Below are 22,605 nucleotides of genomic sequence, written 5' to 3'. Positions count from 1 at the left end.
ACACTCGATGCCAGGTTAACGTTACAGTTGAATTTCAGTGCCTGGTGAAGAGGAGCTTAGACGAAGCCAGACAGAGATGATGGGATCACTGAAAAGCATTGTCCCCATGAATGAAAATGACCTGACTTTTGTTGAGGCCTAGCTAATCAATGTAGGCTAAATTATGCTCGTTTGATCCCAACAACTGAGGTTGAGTGTTTGTAATGATCATTTTTTAGAAGAGCATCCTCTTGTTGTATGTGTAGTCCAAATCAATGGCTCTCTAAGCAGCAGACTGGGTTCATTGAATGGTAGAAGCACAGAGACATGTTGTGTTTTGATATCATCAGTTTAACTAACTCCCAATTTATGTTATAATATGTCGTGATCTTGTCTCTATAGTCACTTAACATTGACTGTGTGACTTGAGTTGGAGCTCAGTTAATGGAAGCCTTTGTCAAACTACCATACCTTTTTTATTTTGTCGATATTTCTTTGCCTCTGTGTAATCATAGTTTTCATAAACATGCTGTCATGAAACTACACCACTGGTCTAGGATTAAGCCAAAGATTCTCACCGGTATCAATCGTCTCATTTGTAATCGTCACCATGACCTGCATTCTGTAAGGTAATGTGGACAGCTAAAAATATTCAGCAGGTAGAAACGGCAGTAGTTATATTTGGGAATTCACACCGACGGTTATTGTTTGGGAAAATCCCATCTATTAGTTATGTACACCAGCGTTTATTAATAGTGAATGAGTAATGTTGATTTTTGGGGGTTGTACTGTGGTGAGTGGTGAACAGCTACCAGGTGACGGCCTCATACACACTGATAATTTATTAGATTATTGCTAACAACAGGTGATGAAAATCCTGTTTCACATGTTACTTGATCAGGATTAAGTAAAACACTAAAACAGAGTTGATTTACGAAAGTATTAATCTGATGTTTTGGGGTTTTTCAATGAAAGTGCTTGCATGTAGGGCTTCTTTTTCAGTGCTGGTGGGTTGTGACAGATGTCTTCCAGTGATTAGAGGACAAATACACAAACATTTACACTTACAACTGTATTTGTATGTTATCTGTATCTGGATAATCACATTCAGTCCTCGGGCGTTGGCGTTTACACCTTTTTATATTAATAAGCGTTGCTGTCTCCACTCTGCCTGTGTTGTGATCTCAATACGTAAATTAAGCGGACTTGTCAATAAAGATGGTGCGTCCCAGGTCAAAGGGAGCATTGCTATGGACAGTCATCATTCATTTTTAAATTCCTTTTTGTAAGGGGAGACTTGCCAGCATGCTATTTCCTTTATCCAGATAGTATATCTAGATGCAGATCACATGTTGAAAACAAACATACAGGGAAATAACTAGCCTTCATCAGTGAGGAAGAGGGGAGAAAATCCAGCATCTTCAAAATGTTCTTGCACATTGAGCTTACAGTCTTTGTTTTAAGTTCGGCTTAACATGTCTTGAATCATTCTCTGTATAGAGCACATAGACAGTACATTATGATCAGTCTTTTTATTTAACTCTCCTTCAGACCACAAGTGTATTTCTTCAAATGGTGATAATTTCCTTTTTAAAATATCCCAACCTCCACCAGAGAAATATAAATCCTGTCTAAATGGGCGTTGAGTATGTAATTGCTAGTTAATGTGCAAGCTAAGCAGAAAAACATTATTAAGGATAGTCGCCATCTATTCTGCCAGAGACTGCATAAATGTCACCAAAGAACTTTAGAGGTAAATAATTGGTTCAGTTGGCTAAAACAATTTAAAGCATATTTGACTTATCAGTATGGTTGTAAAGCAAAACTTTTGATTTGGTTTAACCGCTGCAGTGTGCAAAGACACTTTTACACCACACAGCAACATACAATCATCTGTAATTTGTGTCACGTGACTGGCTGCTTTACACTTTAAACGCTGTGTGGTTCTGATTGTGGTGGAGAAATGTTGAATGAGTCTTTACTTCGTACAAACATCAGTGACTTAAAGTTACACTACATGCTGTGCTATATTTTTTGCATTTTAAATGCACGGATGTTGAAGTTTTAAATCAGGCTTATCCCGGAGCGCAAAGCAATCTATCCTCTGCAAACATGTCCAACACGAGTCATTGTCTGTATTAGTCTGCCTTAGTCTCTGTCACTTTTCAGCAGGAGAGTATCAGCTTAACTCACTCCAGACTACACCACATCTTGAGCCACTGAACGAAGCCCCACGCTGCCACTACCTTGAATGCAGAAATACAAACGCTCGTGTAGTTGTGACATACCTGTCACGTAAGAAGCAACACTTCTGCTATTCAACCATTTAGTGAAACAATCACACATTCAGCACTAAAGCCACTTTCTTAAGCAACCATAAGCATAGATAATCCAATATATTGTATCGGTGGTGTTTGGCTAAGCAGGTTTTTAGAAAACACAAATCTCTGATGACAGCGTGTTCAGACATTTGGTTTGGATGCCGTGCTCGGCAGCTGTTTCAAGTTGTGTTCTGCACAGTTAGTTTTATAGCAACTATATTGCTGCCTGGATAAATTACTAACAAGTAAACCACAGCATCCCATGTTGAGCCTTGTGGTAAACAATTGGCTAATGTACAGTTATAAAGTATCTTTCGGCAGCCTTCACAGCGGCAGGTAGCTGTGTAGCTGCCGTGATTCCTAACCATCAGTAAGTAGGTGGCTTTATGTTGCCACCACACTACTTTGTCTGTCAAGGGACTTGTTTTCTCCCACTTTCTCTTCCTTTTTCAGTTTTGCAGCTTGTCTGATGCATGCTCTGTAAGTCAGAACTTTTCAACCATTACATTTTAGGTGAAATTGTGAAAGTAGCGCTTCCTGAAGTGCACATGGTGATATCCAGTCACAGAGCCATGTTGGGTAACAGCAGTCCTGTGCAATTGTCATATTGCATTTAAATGCATTTGTCCATCCAGGCTAGGAAACATTAATCAGTCACTGCACGCGCCATCGTCTGAAAGCTTTTCATCTGCTAATTTGGAAGGGGGGAAATATTGTCTTTAATCATAAACAGTTTTGTTTTGCTACTATTTTCGATCACAGAGAGGCCTTTTTACAGTAAGGATAAAGTATTGGACTTGCCTTAGCCATTGGTTTCTTTACTTAGCTTTAGCATCATAGTTGAATGCTTTGCTGAACAGCCAAAAGGTCCAGTCTTTAATTCCTTCAGGTCCTGATGTAAGAGTGCGCTTAAAAATGTACCAGTAACTTTAAGAATAAGCCTGAGAAAGATGGAAGTGTTGTGATGTGGAGAGGGAGGGACATGGAAAACAAAACAGCCATGTCGACAATCAAAGTTGTTGTCAGGATCTTACCATCAGAACAGACCTTTGTAGTTTGATGAGTGGCACAGTAATTGAATGCATTTTGAAGGCATGGGAATGCAAACATACCTGTACTACCGGAGATGGCTGAATATATGTCACAAGAAGTCTTGACTCTGATAAGGAGATGAAGGTTCTCAGTCATCCGGGGTCATGGTAATTACAGTTGTCGACGATACAGCGCTTGGAACATTGATAAGGTGAGGAGATGTCACAGACAAGCAGCAGACAACATGTAGACATCACCTTACGTTGTGACCTCACTCTAAACATGAGACTATAAATGGGAAAAAGGTTATGAAGTCAAACCACTGAGCCCACACTGTGTCACCCATTTCATCTGTTGAGTGATCTGCAGCAACCACATACGCGAAACTGAAAGTCTGTTGGGTAATATGTAGCGCTTTCACACATGTACTTGGTGGATGACGTGCGTGTTCAATTGTTCATCAACTTGCTGATAAATCGTTTTAGCGCTGTTGATTCTGCGGATTGTGTGGGGGATTCTCATGTTTGGAGAGAATCTTTTGAGGTTCAGTAGAACAAAGTCAGGCCTGTTTTTCAGTATCGCAAGCAAAATCTGAGCACATTACCATATTTGCACAGTGGCATCACATCGCATTATTGAGGCTACCTGCTAAGCTCATCACTGCAGCAGCTTTTTACTGCCTCGCAAACAGGACCAAAAGTTAGCACCAGCCGCCAGGCAGATGCTGGTGAAATATCCCAGTGGCTGGTAGATATGCTTCACTCACCAACCAAGAAAACAATGGTAATCTATAGAGTGGCTGGTAAAAGATGAACATTTACTAGCCATTAAGCAGTTAACGAAAAATGAGTCAGTTCCAAAGTATTAAATACTTTTGTGGTTGTTAAATGTGCTGCTGAGGACATTGTGTTGTACTGTGCGTAGCTTTTGGACAAAAAGGAGAGATTACGAGCTAACTTGCCAGTGTATTTGCCATTAACAGCAAAAGATTGTCTTTTACTGCAATCGTATTACAAATCAGCCCTGTAGTAGACGTTAGTGAGAATTTTTTCTTTCTTTGAAATTAGTGGATCAGCTGCTGCCTGCCATTAATTGGTACTGTTATTACCTCAGACTGATAACATGGTGTCGCCCCCTTCGCTGTAGCCACCTGCTTGAGTATATAACCATCAATTTCTGAGATTAGTGTAGAATATTGTTTAGAGACTATTATCACAGTGATTGTGTAAAGGTTTGTCTTAAAGACTGTTGGCTTCAAGTTTCTACATCCCACTTGCTGAATATTGGACCAGAATTGACTTCCAAACTATTTGTGATCTCACAGATCATGCTCGTACGCCCACCTATTACAATCAGATTGTCAATGAGCACAGAGGAGATTTACACTTTCAGTAGATGAATGTGAAAACGGCCTTCTAGTGTCACAATCTGCACATACATCAGTCTACACAGTGAATCAGCTCAAGCATTTAACTGTGGGAACAAGAAGAAAAACACATTTTTGACTGGAGGGGGACTTTAAATATGCCTGTTAATATTGGTATCTAATATACTTAAATATGCAATCATGTAGACATCAAAAATTAGATGATGGCTTCAGGTCCATGTTGACAACAGCAGTAGTCCAAAAGTATATTTGTTCTTTCCCTTTGGGCTTTTTTCATTAGTGAAATGAGCAGGAAAAAAAACCATCCTTCCTCAGGAAACTTGGTTATTACGATCTAATCCCCAAATCCTATTATTATTAAGACCATCCACAGTATAATCTGATTCAAACTCAGTCTCTAGACACTGACTCATCAACTAATCATTCACACAACTCGCAAAGTAGGTGATGTTGTAATTTCTGCACATTTAAAATAAGCCTGCTCACCTTATTAACAGTAATTTCTAGTGTTGGAGTCTGTGTGATCTTTAGTTACAAGAATCTGAGAAAAATCCAAGAAGAAAAATGACGGCAACCCCTGTCCCATACACACTGTGTTATATACAGTATGCTATAAGTACATAGACTCACCAAAGCTGCTGTATTCTCAGCTCAGAGCACACATGGGCCTGTTTGAATCTGACGGATTACTGAAGCACCTGTTGCCTGAGTCCTGAACAGAAGCACCACTTAAGATTAGGCTTCAGAATTTAAGAGCCCAAATAGTTAAAGTTGGAGAGACGGTAGTCTAGTGCATCCTGAATTGTGAGGCCAGGGATGTACTGATTTATCGACCAAACTACGGTATTGGTTGATACACATTTCGTACTGGCACATTCACGGGTAACTGGTTTGTGAAGTCCTTGCCACCAGCTTGTAGGCTATGTAGGTACTAAAAACTCTTATCATAAAAGTCATATTAAAGGTGAACCATGTTTTGGGGCACAAATTTTAATCTGAAGAGAAAATTCTTCATTGATTTTCATGACCGAATAAATAACGTCAGCAAAGGACGACACGATTAATTCATATGACTTTGTTTATATTTGCAGGAACTAGGGCTGTAGCTATCGATTCTTTTTGGAATCGATTAATCTAGCACTTTATCGATCGATTAATCGATTAATCGTATATATATATATATCTTTTTTTTTTGCATTTCTAAACAACCAAAACAAATAATGCATGACGAAAATGATGTGGCTGTAAAATGATCAACCATTTGGCTTTTATTTCTTTAAAAAACAGAGGTATTTCTTACACCTCCAACATTTGGCTCCAAAACTTTATTGCAATTTACTCATTTAGTGCAAGTGCAAACAATTAAATAACAATACAGTTTCAACTTACTGTAAAACATGTATAACATGTAACACTATGAATCAATACAAACTTAAATAGTAACGGCCATTTTGCCTTAGTGTTGTCTTATACAACATTACAAAAAGGGATTGCACCTTCTAACCACCTACTAACAAATAATATATAATCTCTGGGATAGGCCATTTGCTATGGTAACCTAGCAACCTATGTGTGTGCACGCATGCTGTGTTATATATAATTTTATGTTATACATAGCACCAAATCACAACAGAAGTCATTTAAGGTCACTTTTCCTATAGAACCGGTCCGGACCGTGTTCATTTAATTAATAATTTCTTCATCGTCGCGCATCTACAATTCTCCTCCGCTCTGTTTTACGAAGGGAGGAGCTCCGGACCGACGTAAACAAACACACGTGCACACACACTTACAGACAGACAGAGAGAGAGAACATGTCACGTCGGTCTCAACTGTCTGTAAAGCAGATATCATATCTACGTTTTTTAAACGCGCACAAACTGATTCTGCTCTGGCATGTCATCTCGAGCCTTCGCAGTTCTCCGTCGTGGTGGCGGATACGCAATGCAATCCCCCCCGGGCTGCTGGAGAACCAGCGTGAGGACGTGAGTTTAGAGGACCAATCACAGCCCTTGCCGTCTCCGTTTCCCCTCGACGGAGTGACGGAAACTCCGCGCCCGGAGAGTACGGAGAGGCTCTCCGTCAGGCTCTCCGGCTCTCCGGCGACGGAGAGGCCTCTCCGTGTCCGTGTACGGCACTTTACGCAGTAGTATTAACAACGGTCCGTGTGGAACATTCAAGATCCCTGCGCGTCATAGGAATTTAACGACGCTTCGAGGCAGAGTTTTTGCCTCGACCAATTTTTGTAATCGAGTAACTCGAGTAACTCGATGAATCGTTACAGCCCTAGCAGGAACCTTCTAACTGGCCACCTTTCTAGCTTCAAACACTATTCAGATATTTCAGAGTTTACTTACTCGGTAATGTTGCAAATGTTTTCCTCATCAGTTTGAATTTATTTTCCCAAACTACGTTGTGTACCTTTTTTAAAGGTCATGTCATACATTTGTATGATTAAATATGTGCTCTTTCTTAAAGATAGTGTAATGAAGGGCTTAATTACTTTAAAACTGTAATTATTTTTATAATAAAGATTTTTTTTTAAAAAGCAATCGCCTATCAGTCATTTTCACATCCCGGTGCATGCCCATCATTCACTCATTGTGTTCACCTGCAGTGAGAAAATTATCAAAATGATTAGATTAGGTTGTCTTGATGGGTGCGACGAGCAGCTAGGACTGATTAGTCATTTCTCTAAAAGGTCCTAAAACGGGTACAGCAGGGCAACACTGGTGACTATGAGCTCAATCGGGAACCATGTAATTATAATATCATGAACAAAGCCCAACCCAGGACCTTACATGCCCTGTGTACGCCAATTGTTTCCGTCTATTTCCATGTTGATCTCTTATCAACTCCCTATCAAACAAAGAAACAAATGCCATAGATGGGTGTAAACACACACCAGAGCAGCAGTGCAGCAGTGCAGAGGAGCTGTACTTATTTTCATGGAAGCAAAAAGGTCACCGTTGATCACAAATTACATTCTTGTCACTGAAGGATGTAACCCATTACATTCATAATTGGAGAAGAAGGTGGAAGCAGATAAATGTTAATTCCCAGTTTAATGTCCAGCAGCAACTCCACCCAGTGGCTACTGTAAGCTGGTGGAAATGATAGTAAAGGAAATAGTAATGCTGGAGGCTCACAGTTTCTCAGCTGTCTGTATAGTCTGGTGAGGCTTGAGTAAGACATTTCTGCACAGTCAATCCTAAATGTCCACGCCTCACATGGGCAGCGTTCGCAAAAGTCCTCATTGTGGCCTGGTGACCTGGGCCCTTAGTGGTCAAGTCATGCATGCAACTGGCTTGATGGAGGAGGACGGTATTGGAATTGTGTTATTGAAAACCAAGTCTGTCAGCGAACAAGGACGTCTTATGGCACTTTGGGCTGCCATCCAGCCCTCAACAGTCCGGGATTGTATTTTGTTTTTAAATGTTCCATTCATCTATCTCACCCATGTTCTACAGGCTTCTGTGCGCAGAATTCAGACGAAGCAGTTCGATGCTAGAATATGAATTAGGTCTGTGGTAGATTAAACTAGCTGTCTATGCGCTCGCTGTGTTGACAGTGAGGCAGTGACATCATTAGTGTGTGTGTGTAGAGAAGAACAAGGTCAGTTTCTTAATCACTTTCCTTAATGCTTGAGCCCAAACTGCTGGCAAAGACATTTAACCTGTTTCGGGAAACTTGCCTGAATAAGGGGGTCAAATTTGGATCGACTATGTTGTTAAATGTTTCATATGATGCACACGTTTGGTCAAGTATACCAGATCCAATTGTAATTTGACGTTTTTGTAAAGATGATGCCTGCTGAGAGTGTTTTTCAGCCGTTAAGTAGGGGCCTGTGTTAGACAAACAAGACTGGGGCAAAGCTACACGCTGCAGTATTGTCCCGGTGTCCTGTTTCCACAGTGAACTACATGTTACCCCTCCCCTCCTAGACACCCTGTAGTCATCCCTGTGCTACTGAGTGAATGAATGAATGAAAGAGACAGGGGATTCTTGCTTTTTCGCCCTTCAGTATCACAATGAAAACTGTGAATTCCTGTGTCACATGCGCACCAGAATGAAAAATGATTTGGAGCACTGTGTCTCTTTTATGCAAGTGCTGTTCACTTTGGAAGAAAACTAGTAATGCAGCCCAGTGATACTCAGAACTGAAACAGTATTCAGTGCATGCCAACAGAAAAGGGCTGATTTTTGTTGCAGGGCCTGATAGTTCCACACATTAGAAAGCCAGCTTCTTGTTAGAAGATATAAACAAGATATATTGACCTTTTCTGAGCAAACCAAAACGTATAACCTCAAGAAACCAGTTGATAACATAATGGTGTTTATCGTGTTATCCTCCATATTCTTATTAATGTAATTTAAACAAATACTTCAGTGTTTTTTGCTCCCTTTAACACTCACACAAGTTTTGCTGGCATTGCGCATACAGCCTGTGTGATCTAGCATGTTGCAGACGAAAACCATTTATATTCACTGCATGCTGCTTCACTCGAGTGAGGATTGAGTTGCTGGCTACAGTTGTAGTAGAGTGGGAGACATTTTTGCCTTCAAAAAGATGACCTGGAGTTCACCGAATCAAACTTTAACAATAAAAAAAGAAGAATTGCGTGACTGTGGTACTGTGAACAGATGGCAGGGACAGAACCTGAGACAGATGTTGGGTTCATTTTTCTAGCTCTGTATCTTGTAGTGTAAGACATATCCTCTTAAGTGTCCGTTAATTGTCAGTTAGAGGGTGTTGTCAGGGGGTCAGCATGTCACTATTGTTCCTTTTCACTGATGTGGTTTTCCTGTGTGGAGCATCTGTTATGATGACTCTTAGCCCTCTGTATACCAACGCTGTGTCAATTTCACTTCATTTGCCGTTCTTAACGTCAGAAAAACTTTAAAAACTTCCTCAAAAATGAGCAATAAGTTCCTCTGAAGTCAGCAGTCAAGTCAGCAATTCAACAGTTATTAATATTGCTCAACTGCTACTAAACTTTTATGGCTCATACCAATAGAGTTTTACATAAACAAGTAACTCATCATTGTGATAAGGATCCTTTCAATAAGTGATGGTGACATTTTACAGTCGAAAGATAAACTTGTACTGCCGGAACAAACTATCTAACACCGACACTGTTGAGTAACTACTTCGAACATCTTCAGCATCTAGGCCTCTGTCCTGCAGTTTGTTGTTACTGTAAGCGATGTGGGTGTGTGACGAGGAATAAATCAGTCAACACGTAAAGGGTTTTTCTCATAACTTTAATGAGATCCAACACAGCACAGTACCATCCCACTCTACTCAATTCATCATCAACTATCCGCTCTCTTTTTCTCTCTTCTTCCTCTCTCAAACCCATCAACTACCAGCTGTCTAAACAGCCTAGACTAACTGGAATATCGGATACTAGACTATCAACCTCACATTACCAGAAATACTAAATGAATATCTTTAAACAAGATGCTAGATAGTAATATACCCCATCTGATGTGTCTTCTTGTGCCTGGAGTCATAGTCTTGGTCAGAGCTGCTGTAAATCACCTCTGTACTGCATTTCTTGTCTTCAGACTGGCTTGAAGTCCAGTCTGAAGTCCAGCCCAGTCAAGCTGAGCTCTGTTGACCATGATGACATCCCCGTCATCGTTTGACTTCCGTCAGCTAATGTGGCCGCTAAGCTCCAAGGCTAATTGAGCTACCAGCTAACGACAGCTAGTCACCTTTAAACCCTATTATTACACAATTATATCTGCGGATCACAGTACACACAATTTCACTCTTGGGTTACTTATCTGCCAACATATTCATCGATGTTAATATGTCTGCAAGCTAATGGCTGATATCTTGATCTGACGCTAGTTTAGAATAATAATTTTGAGCAATCACTGACAGGTTACGGCTCACAAGAGTGTAGTATCTATGAAATGTGAGGCATTGCATTGTGGGATTGTCAGCAAATGTAGTGTACGTAGCTGTTTATTTGTTTGCTTTTTGTTCTTTTTTCCCATTGTGGAGTGTTTTTAGAGCATTATAGTGAATTTGTGACACACATGAAATGGTGGATGGTAAATGTGTTGCATTAGAAAGCAAAATAGGGACCATTTCTGGCACAGGCCATTATTGTGTTCATACGACTGTAAAACAATATAATTGTATTAACTTGGTTGAATAGAGCTGATAAGGATGGCAAATGGATATGCTGATAGCTAATATAACTAAGTGTTCGATGCATTGATGCCTTTTAAGACATTGATGAAACCCGAGCTAAACTGCAGACTGAGAACAGCTTAGATGTCTCTTCGAAGGTGGAGCAGTGATGATTGCATCATTATTTGGGTTGCTGGAATTGTCTTTCTTTTTTTTTCTTTTTTTTTTACCTCTGGCCTGCATTCATGGCCTGAGAGTTTAACAGGAGCCAGAAAGGTCAGGATTGGGGTCAGACCTGCACCTCTCAACTGAAGGCAGCGCTTGACAATGCATGCCTTGTATTTGCCCCAGAAAAAGGCCTGCAGTATGAGGTAGCATGTCAAGTCAACGCTACGTCAAGGCCCCCAGATGAGTGATATGGGAACGATTTGGTGCTCAGAAGCAGTATTGGACTGCACACTAGAAGCTTGATTACACATTTGTCTGGAAAACAAACCCAGTGAGATGACTTTATACAGAGTTTTTAGGATTAGTCAGATGTGTGATCTTACAAACCTCTTGTTTCCAAGAGCCCAGGAAATGTGTTTGTTTGACTGATAAACGGGCGGAAAAGGAGCTGGATAAGTAACTCTCTTAATCCATTTTCAGCCTTCATCAAAAAAGTACAGAACTAAGATGCCAGCCATCTTCAATCTTAAGTGTTTGGGTGCTCTTTTGAATGGCAACCTTTAGCTGAGGACTTGCATTATGATGTCCTTCATTAGCTTCTTTTTATTTTGTCTAGTCTGTTTAGTAAAACACAGATCACATGAGGAGGCTGTAGGTCAAGAGGTATTTAATTTTTTACAACTAGGTAGTTTTTGCTGCATTACAGTAATTTCAGCAAAGTCTACAGATTGCTTTTAATGTCATGTTTGTTTGCTATACTAGACAGTATAAAAAAGACAGATCTTGCAGGAGTGTGTTCATGTGTTGCATGAACAGCATGGTTTGTATTTTTGATCGACAGTAATGGCTGATTCATTTCATCTTGCTCAGGCATTCAGGTTACTGTACGTCTCTTCTTGATGTACAGGATCATTTTTCATTAAACATGTTGCCTTCATCTTGCTGTATGACACAACACATAGATACCGATATATATCGTTTAGTTTAGAACAATTAGAAATAGCTTTTTGGTGCTATGGGTGAGTCATATCCTTCCAAATTTAATCAATCAGCCTCACCAAAATTAGAAGACCATACCACTGGTCCTTGCTTTGTAGACAGTTTCCACTTTGCCTAGGACCGTATGGATTACATTTGCCTCATTGATTTTCATAATCGATCGCTTGTTGTGTTTTTAAATGCAACAAAATTTGCAATTCCTATTTTGCTATCGAATTGTTTTCACTTTCCTCTCTCCCCCCACTTTCTTCTGTGTAATTATGAGGTCCACTTGATCTCAGGGGATCAGAATATATTCAGCCTTGTGCAAAAACAACAGGAGCGTTTTCTTTAAACGTGCAGAACCAGTGTGTGGTGTCGTCATTGTAAATGTTTTCACAGCGTTGTATGACATGTTCTCCAAGAAGCTAAATTCTTCTCATCCCCTAATTTGGACTCCAGTGATGACAGTCTTGGCACTTAGATTGAACTGTACGTACCCAGTTCACCTTAAAGACACAATGCACAGGTCAGTTGGCCAGTGCATAGAATGGATTAGTGCCCAGTTAGTCAACACTTTTGCAGGTTTCTAATCTAAATTCCTGATATAAAATTTTCTCCACCCCACACATATCCATTGTGGTTGGCTGCCAAATGTGATGTGCTGCAGAGATTCAAAAGCGTTGGCGATTTAAAATGGCCACAACCAGTGTGAAATTGTCAGTAGTGCAAGATCTGAATAGATTGACTGAAATTACACTGGCAAAGGCCTGCTACTCTTTTCCACAGCATGGTGGTATGAAGAAAATATGGAAAGAACTGTGCAAACATGATCTATTCTGACGTTAAGCTGATGGTTTGGACGTCTGAATTGATTATAGACTAGAATCCGGTTGGTAAACCACCTTTATTTTAAGAGAAAGGGACACATGTGTAGTTTAGCTGAGTTAAACAAATCCAGTGGTTATGATTTCTATCCTGGTTTTGGAAGCTTCAGTTATTTTCTCTCTTAACCCAGGTTAAAGTTGACGTGGCTAGAATAAGGTCCATTCTAACTCACCATCTCTACTCTGAGTGTAGCCCCAGTTAGCAAGGGTTTTTATTTGTTTGTTTTGGCTCTTGGTTAAGTGTTTTTGCTGGTGTGCGGCATTTGGCTGCATTGTTAGAAATAATAACTGGGCAGGCAGGTTATCATACAACACTATTCTGTAATTTTTAACAAAAATAATGTGTCCTTTGGCTAAAACAATCGCTGTCACGTTTGGATAAGCATCATGGAGGGTGAATTGGCTGAGAGATAGTTTTTTTTTTTCTCTCTCTCTCAAAAATGATCAGAGAGGCTTATCAAACATTGAACTGAACACTGAAAAAAATATAACTGATCTGGCAGATAACAGGAAGACTCAGCACATCAGATGGTGATTGAACTCAAACAACAAACGTGTTTTCACTCACCTCGGCTTGTAATGAATCAGCAGTATGGTGAAAAATAAAGCGATTGTGTTTCGGGGGGAAAATGGCAGCTTGCAATGTGTAAAAGATTCCAGTCAGTCAGGACAGACGGACAAAAGGAGGAAGCAGCAGAGTCTTTTCACAGTATCGTTTGTGTATTTTAAGGCTGATTTACTTTCCTGCTGTGTAAGTGATGTTTAATGTAGTCACAACGTGTGTTTAGTAGAAAAGTAAACATTACAAGTTGTTAACAGTTAATCAATGTAATGTCAGTATGAGGACAGTTGTTATGGAAACTGTGTGATTTATGGTTTAGCAGCAAAAACACTTTTGTTTTCCAATTCAATTACCAAATGATATATTTATTTTCACTAGTTTTATTTCAAGATGTTTGTGCTCATGTTTCTGTTCCTCTCTCCTCCTCTTCAGGGCGTACTCCCTAGTGGACTCCAGCCAGGTGTCCACCTTCCTCATCTCCATCCTTCTCATCGTCTATGGCAGCTTCAGGTGAGTGTCACTAAATAAATAAATAGCTGTCAGGAGGATAGCAGGCATGACTTTGAAAGCACGTCTTGTTTACTGCATGAGCAATAACCTAAAGCCTAAAGTGCAATTTCTTTATAGTCGTCACAGGCCGTTCACCATTGCTGCCCTGCATAACTAAAGCGTAACAGGCTTTTTTCCCATATTGTCGATGTAAAATGTTCTCGTTTTGGGTCCCTGGCTGCAAGATAAAGAAAAGTTGCTTGGTTAGCTATGGTAAATGTGTTTTTTTACCATCCAGCTTCTTTATGGACCCATTTCTCAGGGTTCAGTCTAGCAAAAACGTCCATCTTCTGGTTAATGAGAATGAAAAATCACTTGTCGCAGCAGTGTAATGTAATTTTAGTACATTATATGCGCTGAAAGAATCTACAGCCTCGCACCTAACAGTGTTTTGATTGAGTAAGTTGCATTTTAGGCTATTGACCAAAACAGATTTGCTATAGAGGAGTCGTTTTATCAGGTAAAAGGCTTCATAGATTTGAATCTCTGGCTGAATTGAAAAGAAGGAATGATTTGCTCATCTGTCTGTTATTGGATTGAAGATGCAGAATCAATGTCATCATCTCCTGATAAACGATATGTGCATAAATATGCAGGCTAATGATGCAGGATGTCTTATCTACCACCCACATGGAAAGAGGTAGAGAGGATGGTGCCAGCATGATGACACATGTTCACTACTTGATACAAGCTAATTAGGATGGCAGGAGAACAATGCATCACTCATGTTGGGTTCGTTCGATGGATTGTAGTTGTGATTTGGAAGTCGGAACTAATCAGAACAGCTTCTACTGTCAGGAGATAAAACCACTTACAGTCAGCAACTAGCCATCCACCTGTGTATTTACAGTTTGTGCAGAAAAAAACTGTAAAATTAAAATTCGGGACAAAAAGAGTTTTTTACATTTAGGTGAGATGAAAAAAATGTGTATCAATAAACAGAATTTGACAGTAGTGTAATGGCAGCAGATCTAGCAAACGGATCATGACGTGCATGCAGCACACGACTTATATTCACTCAAGCTTCTTGTCTTCAGCCCAATCCCAGTGTCCACACTCACAGACTCACAGATTTTGACGTGCGCTCTCGGTCTGTAAGGTCTTAGGACTGTCCCACTGTCAAATCGTCAAGTGCAGGAGGGTTCTCTCCCTCTCTCATTTTGAGCCCTTTATGGCCACTTTCCACAAAAGCGCATTTCTGCAGACTTTGCCAGAGGGAATTACCCAAAGTTCATAGCATTGTAAGATTTGCAACAGGTTTACCATGAGTTACCAGATGAAGCCCAAAATAGCACAAATAATAATAATCCAGATGATGACAATCTTGAATATGTGTTTAATTTCATTATTCTATATGAAATGTTGTTTATTCACAAAGAGAAATGTTTTAAATCAGTACCTTTAGAGCTCATATTTTCTGTTGGAAGAGAATATCCACTTAAATCACTCGCTATATTAGACACCGAACAAAAGTTGATGAGCTTATGAAACAAGGAGCATTTTTTCTCTGAAAGATCCAACTGAAAATATTTCTATTTGCGTATATGTGTACTCATATCTTTTGTTTTTATAACTATACATTTTGAAATGTAAAATAAATCGTTCCAAACCATCAAGATAAAGTGAAATGCTGTAAAGCTCTGCCCCGTACCTAGCTTTACCACTTTAGGTCCTTACAGTCTGTCTCACTCAAACTCAAACACACAGGCATTACTACAATTATGTGTAAGCGTTCCACTTTTTGCAATCAGACCAGTCATATGATCGTTTCATTTTGACTTGTCATAGTAGGAAACACACAGGTGGAACTAAAAGAGCTGCAACTAACAATATTTGTTGACGATTCATCTAATAATCATTTAGTCTATAAAATATTTTTAAAATTGTGAAAAATCAATCCTCACCATAATTTCACTTTATTTCTTTTCTTTTGCATTTATTTAGTGAAGCAAGACATTATAAGTGATACAAGACAAGAAATTAACTCAATACACTCGGAATCATGACAGTATTAACATATGGAGGGAAGACAAACACCGAATACAGACAATGGCAACAACAAAAAGAAAAAGACTATTGGCACTATGTATATCAGCAAAAGTTCCCATGAATGTGTGTGTGTCGGGGAATATTAAGAGGGAGTGATTTAGAAATAGCCGAAATGGAAATAGGGGAAAAAAATCAAATAAATATAGTAAGTTCAAGAAATCAAAAAGACAAATGAAAACAATGAAAACACGGGATAAAAAATAAAACCCAATAATATTAGGTTGCGTTTCCTTGGCAGGGAAGGTGAAATATCCTATTGTTTCTTTGTTTTCCTCCTTGATATTGATAACACCTTTTTTACTCTGTTCCGGCTGATGCCGTCAGGTGTTAGCAATGAACAAAAATTCAACAAGGAAATGGAAATATTTTGTGGGGAGATGTGAGACTTTTGGTTCAGCAGCAGAGTTCATAATAAGTTCACAGACCTCCTACACTCTGCAGAGTTCAGCCATCAGTTGAACGTTTCACCCAAACCTTTCACACTGAGTCAACAATGTAAAACAGAAAAAAAGTTGTTGTCTTTCCCCCAAACTTTTTCAAAACTGAGTCATCTTCCGTTGACAGAGATATTCATACGCATATGAGCCATCACTTCTCAGTGAGTCATCACTCTAATATATCCGCTGTAGAATAAATCCCCTCCTCAGCCTTTCGCCTGATATTAACAGTTTACATGTTACATGTTATATTCTGATTATCCAACACGCTCTCCTTCTCTCTGTCCTCTCCTCTCCATCGTTCCCTCCCTCTGCTGCAGGTCATTAAACATGGACTGTGAGAACCAAGAGAAGGATAAAGATGGCAACCCCACGACAACGGGGTCTTTCAATAACAGCAACACAAACAACAGTGAGTGTTGTATGAGTGAGTGAATTGGATTTACAACTTATCACTAAATTTTTTTTGTATTTTTAAATCTTTCTGATGTTGATGTTTGCATTGTTTTGCAGGTATTCAGACCATAGACTCCACACAGGCCCTGTTCCTGCCCATAGGAGCCTCAGTGTCCTTGCTAGTCATGTTCTTCTTCTTTGACTCGGTACAGGTGGTCTTCACCATCTGCACTGCAGGTAAGTGGCGCTCCTGAACACAACACAAAAACTCCACAGCTGTAGAATTACTGTAATGAGGCTTTCGCCTTTCAGCTCAGTAGTCACACACTGGGGAAGGCCTCTTACCTGCGTTGATTATTGAAACTGTGAAGATCATTAACTGCCCCAATGAGCTGACAGAAAACAACTAAAACCAGCGGTGTAGGTATATTAGTCCTTTGGTCTCACTGCTGTGCTTTGTTCCTCTCCTCAGTTCTAGCAACAATCGCATTTGCATTCCTCTTGTTGCCAATGTGCCAGTATCTGACCAGACCCTGCTCCCCACAGAACAAGTAAGGAAACCATGTGGATTCTTCATGTCTTTAAATTGTGTCTGCTGTTTCTAAAACGGCTCCATGCGGTTTTTTGTGTCTTTTATAAATATTTATAAAGCTTTCATTCCTTATATCCGTAAATCAACTTCTCCTCAATTAAAGCTGATAATGTCTGCAGGCTTAGTACCACTGGGAGTATGTGAGATATATATATATATATATATATATATATATATATAGAGTTATTTGTTGAAATAGCCCTTTAACTTGTATCTTTTCACTTACGGCATAAAAATCTGTTCTGTTCTGTTCCTTGATTATGATTGGCTGAGTCACCTGTGACCACATTACATCAGTATTACTTACAATGACAAATTGTTTCAAAACAGGAACAGGAAATCGTCGAACATAACTAAACATAACATGAATAAAATTTGAAACATTACCTCGTCCATACATTTCTGTCCGAGTCATTTACATAGATTGATTTTCATCAGCAATTGTGGTTGTTTAACAAGGAAGACGACGACAAAACATTCCACCACCATTCGTTGACGGAGGCAGATTTTCAGAAAATCGAGCGCTCTCAGACACGATGCAAGTCCAAATACACCTAAGGGTCCTGTCAGCAAAGTCCCTGACACAGAGATAAACAGAGCCCATGGGGGTGAATTTCCTTGTCTCCATGTTGCCACAGATTTGTAAAACGGCCAGCCCTGAGACGATCTACACTAACCACTGCTTACAGCGCCACTGTACGCACTCTCTGATGCTGGCTCAGAGAAATCATGTCGGAGACGGGGCATAAATGTGAATTGTCCCTGCATTCTTACTGACAGGATGCTGGAGCTATATCCCTGCTTCTGCCACGGCGTAATTAAAACGCACCTGTCCAGAGTCAAACACCTGTGTCTAACAACACCCCTCAGCTGTAAACCGCAGCCTCTTGGGCTTACTGCTTTATGGCCTCCTGGCTCAGGAGTCCGGACATCTCAAGCTATAGAAAAGCACAAAGGATCACCAACCCACCTACTCAATAACCAATGTGACCACCTCCTCTCTAGTTACAGATTCAGAGTGTCCTATCTGGTTTCAGTAAACCTTTGTCTGCTCCACAGAGCCAGTAATAACCCAACCTCTAACCCAAATCTCACTTCTGCTCAGTGTTTAGACTGTTGTTGTTGTTGTTGTTACCTGTAAATAACGGCTGCTCATGAAATAGTTTGCATATTTATCAGTTATGCATCTGAGGCCTATTGTCATTTTAGTCTTGTTCAGATAAAATCCAAATGAGATTCAAATTTCCCTTTCATTTACACTTCGCAACGTATTTGTATTTTGGCCAGATATCAAGTCTGATAGCAAGTCGTCTTGCAAATCAGGGTCAGTACCACTCAAGTCCAAAAGGTGATAATACACCTGAAGCTGTTTGGTAAACAGTAAAAAAAAAACTCCAGAGGAAAAATCACGTCGCCACTTCCGCTGTGTTGGTTAGAGCAAAAGCAACTATCCATAAATTACTCAAACACACGGGTGAATCACTTTTATGGATTGCGTGCAGGGCAAGCATTTTATCGTCACTCTCAGTCACCTCCCTCAGTCCTCTCCTGGCCGATTTGTTCTTTGCACATCATTAAGTATGTTCAGCTGTAAAGTAGATCGTCCTGTAAATGTTTGCCTGTGATTTAGAAAGTGTCCTGTCTTATTGCAGAATTTCCTTTGGCTGCTGTGGGCGTTTCACTCTGGCTGAGCTCCTGTCCTTCTCCCTCTCCGTCATGTTGGTGCTCATCTGGGTGCTGACTGGACACTGGCTTCTCATGGACGGTGCGTCTCTGTCACGACTTGTCTCAGTGTGTCTGCGGCAGGGTTTTTCCATTCACATGAAATCGGTCAACATCGCAAAGCGTTTTTCAAGGTCCGCAGTAAATGGTTCTGAAGCGGAAGGATCTCTTCAGAGGATGCTCAAAGTAGCCAGTTACAGAGAATGTTGGTGTGTGAGGAGACGTTCTGTTAGCGTCGCTGCTAACTGCTGAATTCATCCATCATAATCTTCAATAAAGACATCTGGACTAAATTCAGTTTTCGTCATCTTGGGAAGAAAGAACTTGTCATGACTCATACTACATGACGTTTTACTAATACTATTTGCAGACTCTGTATGCAGTGAGCCGGTTGCTAAAACACAAGAGGAATGAACTCAGTTTAGTCTGCTGTGTAAAACACTACTGACATTTGAGCGAGGTATTTTAGTGAAACACTGACAAAGCAGAGAAAAGTGTGTGGGCGTGTGCTCTTCTTTTATCTGACCCAGTTGACTTCAGTAATTTGAAACATATTACAGTCATCTTGAGAAATGTGAACAACGCAGGCCTGTGACAAATGGGAGCCTGTCATCATCGAAAAATAAACACACTTGGATAAAAATGTTGAAACTGGAAAATAGTCAGAAGAATCCAAAGTTCTCGCTGTGTGTTCTCAGGGTTCCTGTCATTCTTAGGTCTGGTTAGAATAAGCGCAACAGTACACGCACTTTCTTAGATTTCAACACCATCTTGTGTCGTATCTGGTCATAACTCATGCACCCACATGTGAATCAGGGCACAAGCAGAGACATTTCATCAGAATAGTCTGACTAATTAATTAGGCTTGTGTGCACAGTAATTAATGTTTCTTAAATAAACTTGCTAATATCAGTTCCCATGTTGCTATCTCAGCTCTTTTTCCATGAAACTGTGTCTTAAGTGTCCTGTGTTTCTCCTCCCTGCAGCTTTAGCCATGGGCTTGTGTGTCGCCATGATAGCCTTCGTGCGGCTTCCCAGTCTGAAGGTGTCTTGCCTGCTGCTGTCAGGACTGCTCATTTATGACGTGTTCTGGGTAAGAAACACTCCCATCCAAAAATTCACCTCCATCACAGCTGCTGCCGTGAGGTACAGCAGACTGTGTATATAAGGACGCACTCATTTAAAAGATATCCACAAATATTTCCCTCCATCAGACGTTATGGAAAGCAATAATTCAGCCCTTACATTTGTTTTCTAAGCACAGATGAGCAAATACCTCCCTGTCTGATAGATTATTTCAGCTTATTGGCTAAAGAAACTGGGAGGTTAGCGTTGATGCTGAGAGCAGAGGTTGTGTTAACTGAATATTTCCTGTCATTGACTGAATTTTTTAAATTATGATGGAAAAATCTGAAGGCTTACCGTCATTTTGAGAGATTAAAACTCTGTAAGTGATCAATAGTGACCCTCACTATAAGGCTGCTAGACCGGATGCCTTGACAATCCCCCTCCGCAGCATCTCCCTTAATGAATTTGAATACACTCAAGCGAGCACCCAGGTTAAGTCCATATACGGACCAGGAGGAAGGTTTGAGTTTGGCTAGGTTACATGTAGACAGTTGAAATTGTCTAAATCTGAAAAACAATAGTAAAAATAAACTTTATTTATATAGCTAATTTAAAAACAGAGTTTTACAAAGACTGGTGAAGACAGGAAGACGATATCACAGAATAAACGGTCAGCAGTCAACAAAGGGAAACGGGAAGTTAAAACAAGAAGGCAAAATACAAAATATCAATATGTTCTGTACTGATTGAGATGTGTTTGAAAATGAAATGTTATCAAACAGGTTATGTCCCACTATCATTAAAGCATCACAGTTAAAATGACTCATAATAGTAGATTATGATGGGATTTTTACAACCCTGTCCATCAAAATGACTAAAACAACCTTTGGCTGAGATCTACCTACTAAACTCAACCTTTATAAACGGAAATGAACCAGATGAATAGCTACAAAGGACAGCAGGTGTCTGTCAGAGCCTAAACTAAGATGAACACCCCTTTTTCCTCTGAGAAAGTAAAAACATTGATGTCTAGTTGTTTTTTCCTGTCCCTTGTAGATTCAGGTGAGAATGATTGGCAGTATCTTACATTGTCCCTGCTCGGATCAGCACTTAACACAACAGCCACTTAAGAGCTTTAGTGTGACAGAAGTCACAAAGAAGCATCATCCTATGATTGATTATTTTAATATGAGGGTGTTTATCAGTAGGCCAGTGAGTGACAGAGGCAGGAAGATGTGGTTTTGTTGGAGTTTTTATAAGAACTGCAGTGTGTTTTTTGTTTTTTTTATAATTTAATTAAACCACAGAACATAATCAGTTTAGATCAGAGGGATGTAGAGCTCGGGGGGGATCTTTGAGCACCTGGCTGCTCTAGATGTCTTATCTGTTTCATCCAGATAATATGTTTGTTCAAATAGTTGGAGACATTGCTTCCTAGAGAGGATTAAAGACGAGTACAACACATGTTTTACTACAGAAAAGGGTCAGTTTCACACAAAGAAATGTCTTATATAACATTAAAACCGAGCAGAACCAACCATGTCTGACACCGCACAACAAACTGCTCCTGGTGATGTTCTTCCAGCAAGCATATTCTCTGCTGTTGCTCTTATCTTTAGCATATCAGGCACCTAGCAGCCTGCCGACACACACACTGCCTTCAGTGTTATCTCCTTACTGAAGCTGACTATCTATATTCACAATAGATGAATGAGATAAATTAATCCCTACCTGTGCCTGCTGTGAGAAGTTGTTTGAAGCATTGAATCTACCTTTTTATAACAGCAGAACATTTGGTGATTGTTAATCTGAAACTGTTGGTAGCAAATAAGTTGAGAATTATTCTGATGATCAGTTAATTATTATTCTAATACTAAACAGGAGAGAGTCTTGTCTGCTTATGAAAACAAACTGAATATTTTTTGAGACGTAGTAAGACGTCATCAGGCTCTGGTGAACTGGGATTTTACCACCGGCTAAACTCCTCCTCTCTCTCCTCCAGGTGTTCTTCTCAGCCTACATCTTCAATAGTAATGTGATGGTCAAAGTTGCCACCCAACCTGCTGAAAATCCCATAGATGTTCTGTCCCGGAAGCTACACTTGGGGCCGGGGATGGGCCGCGACGTCCCCCGCCTGTCCTTACCGGGCAAACTGGTGTTTCCCAGGTAAGTCTGATATAACCATGGCGAGAAAAACACTGTTACTGCTACTGATCAGCTTCAGTGTGTTTGTGCTAACTTCATTTGTTCTGTGGTTGTTGGCTAAACTGTTGCCATGTTGCCTTGAAATGGTAGTGTTGGTCTATCAGTCCAGACCGACCGCTATTGAC

The 22,605-nt window shown here is 40.1% G+C and overlaps 1 protein-coding gene across 2 annotated transcripts in view; it reads left to right on the top strand.

The window, feature by feature from the left end:
• Window positions 1-22,605, top strand: part of sppl3 (signal peptide peptidase 3) — a 28,892-nt gene that overhangs the window by 1,270 nt on the left and 5,017 nt on the right. The window contains exons 2-8 of one of the 2 annotated variants that reach the window (XM_084383231.1): window positions 13,895-13,972; window positions 16,818-16,924; window positions 17,011-17,130; window positions 17,366-17,444; window positions 19,138-19,250; window positions 20,194-20,300; window positions 22,278-22,441. In XM_084383231.1, the coding sequence (XP_084239357.1) occupies window positions 13,895-13,972; window positions 16,818-16,924; window positions 17,011-17,130; window positions 17,366-17,444; window positions 19,138-19,250; window positions 20,194-20,300; window positions 22,278-22,441 (768 nt within the window). The remainder of the gene's footprint in view (window positions 1-13,894; window positions 13,973-16,817; window positions 16,925-17,010; window positions 17,131-17,365; window positions 17,445-19,137; window positions 19,251-20,193; window positions 20,301-22,277; window positions 22,442-22,605) is intronic. The other variant, XM_084383232.1, reaches the window with a different exon arrangement.

Source organism: Pagrus pagrus (assembly GCF_965226575.1).
Source record: "Pagrus pagrus genome assembly, chromosome: 19".
NCBI lineage: Eukaryota > Metazoa > Chordata > Actinopteri > Spariformes > Sparidae > Pagrus > Pagrus pagrus.
The sequence above is the reverse complement of the archived record's forward strand: the minus strand, read 5'-3'. Positions and strand labels throughout refer to the sequence as shown.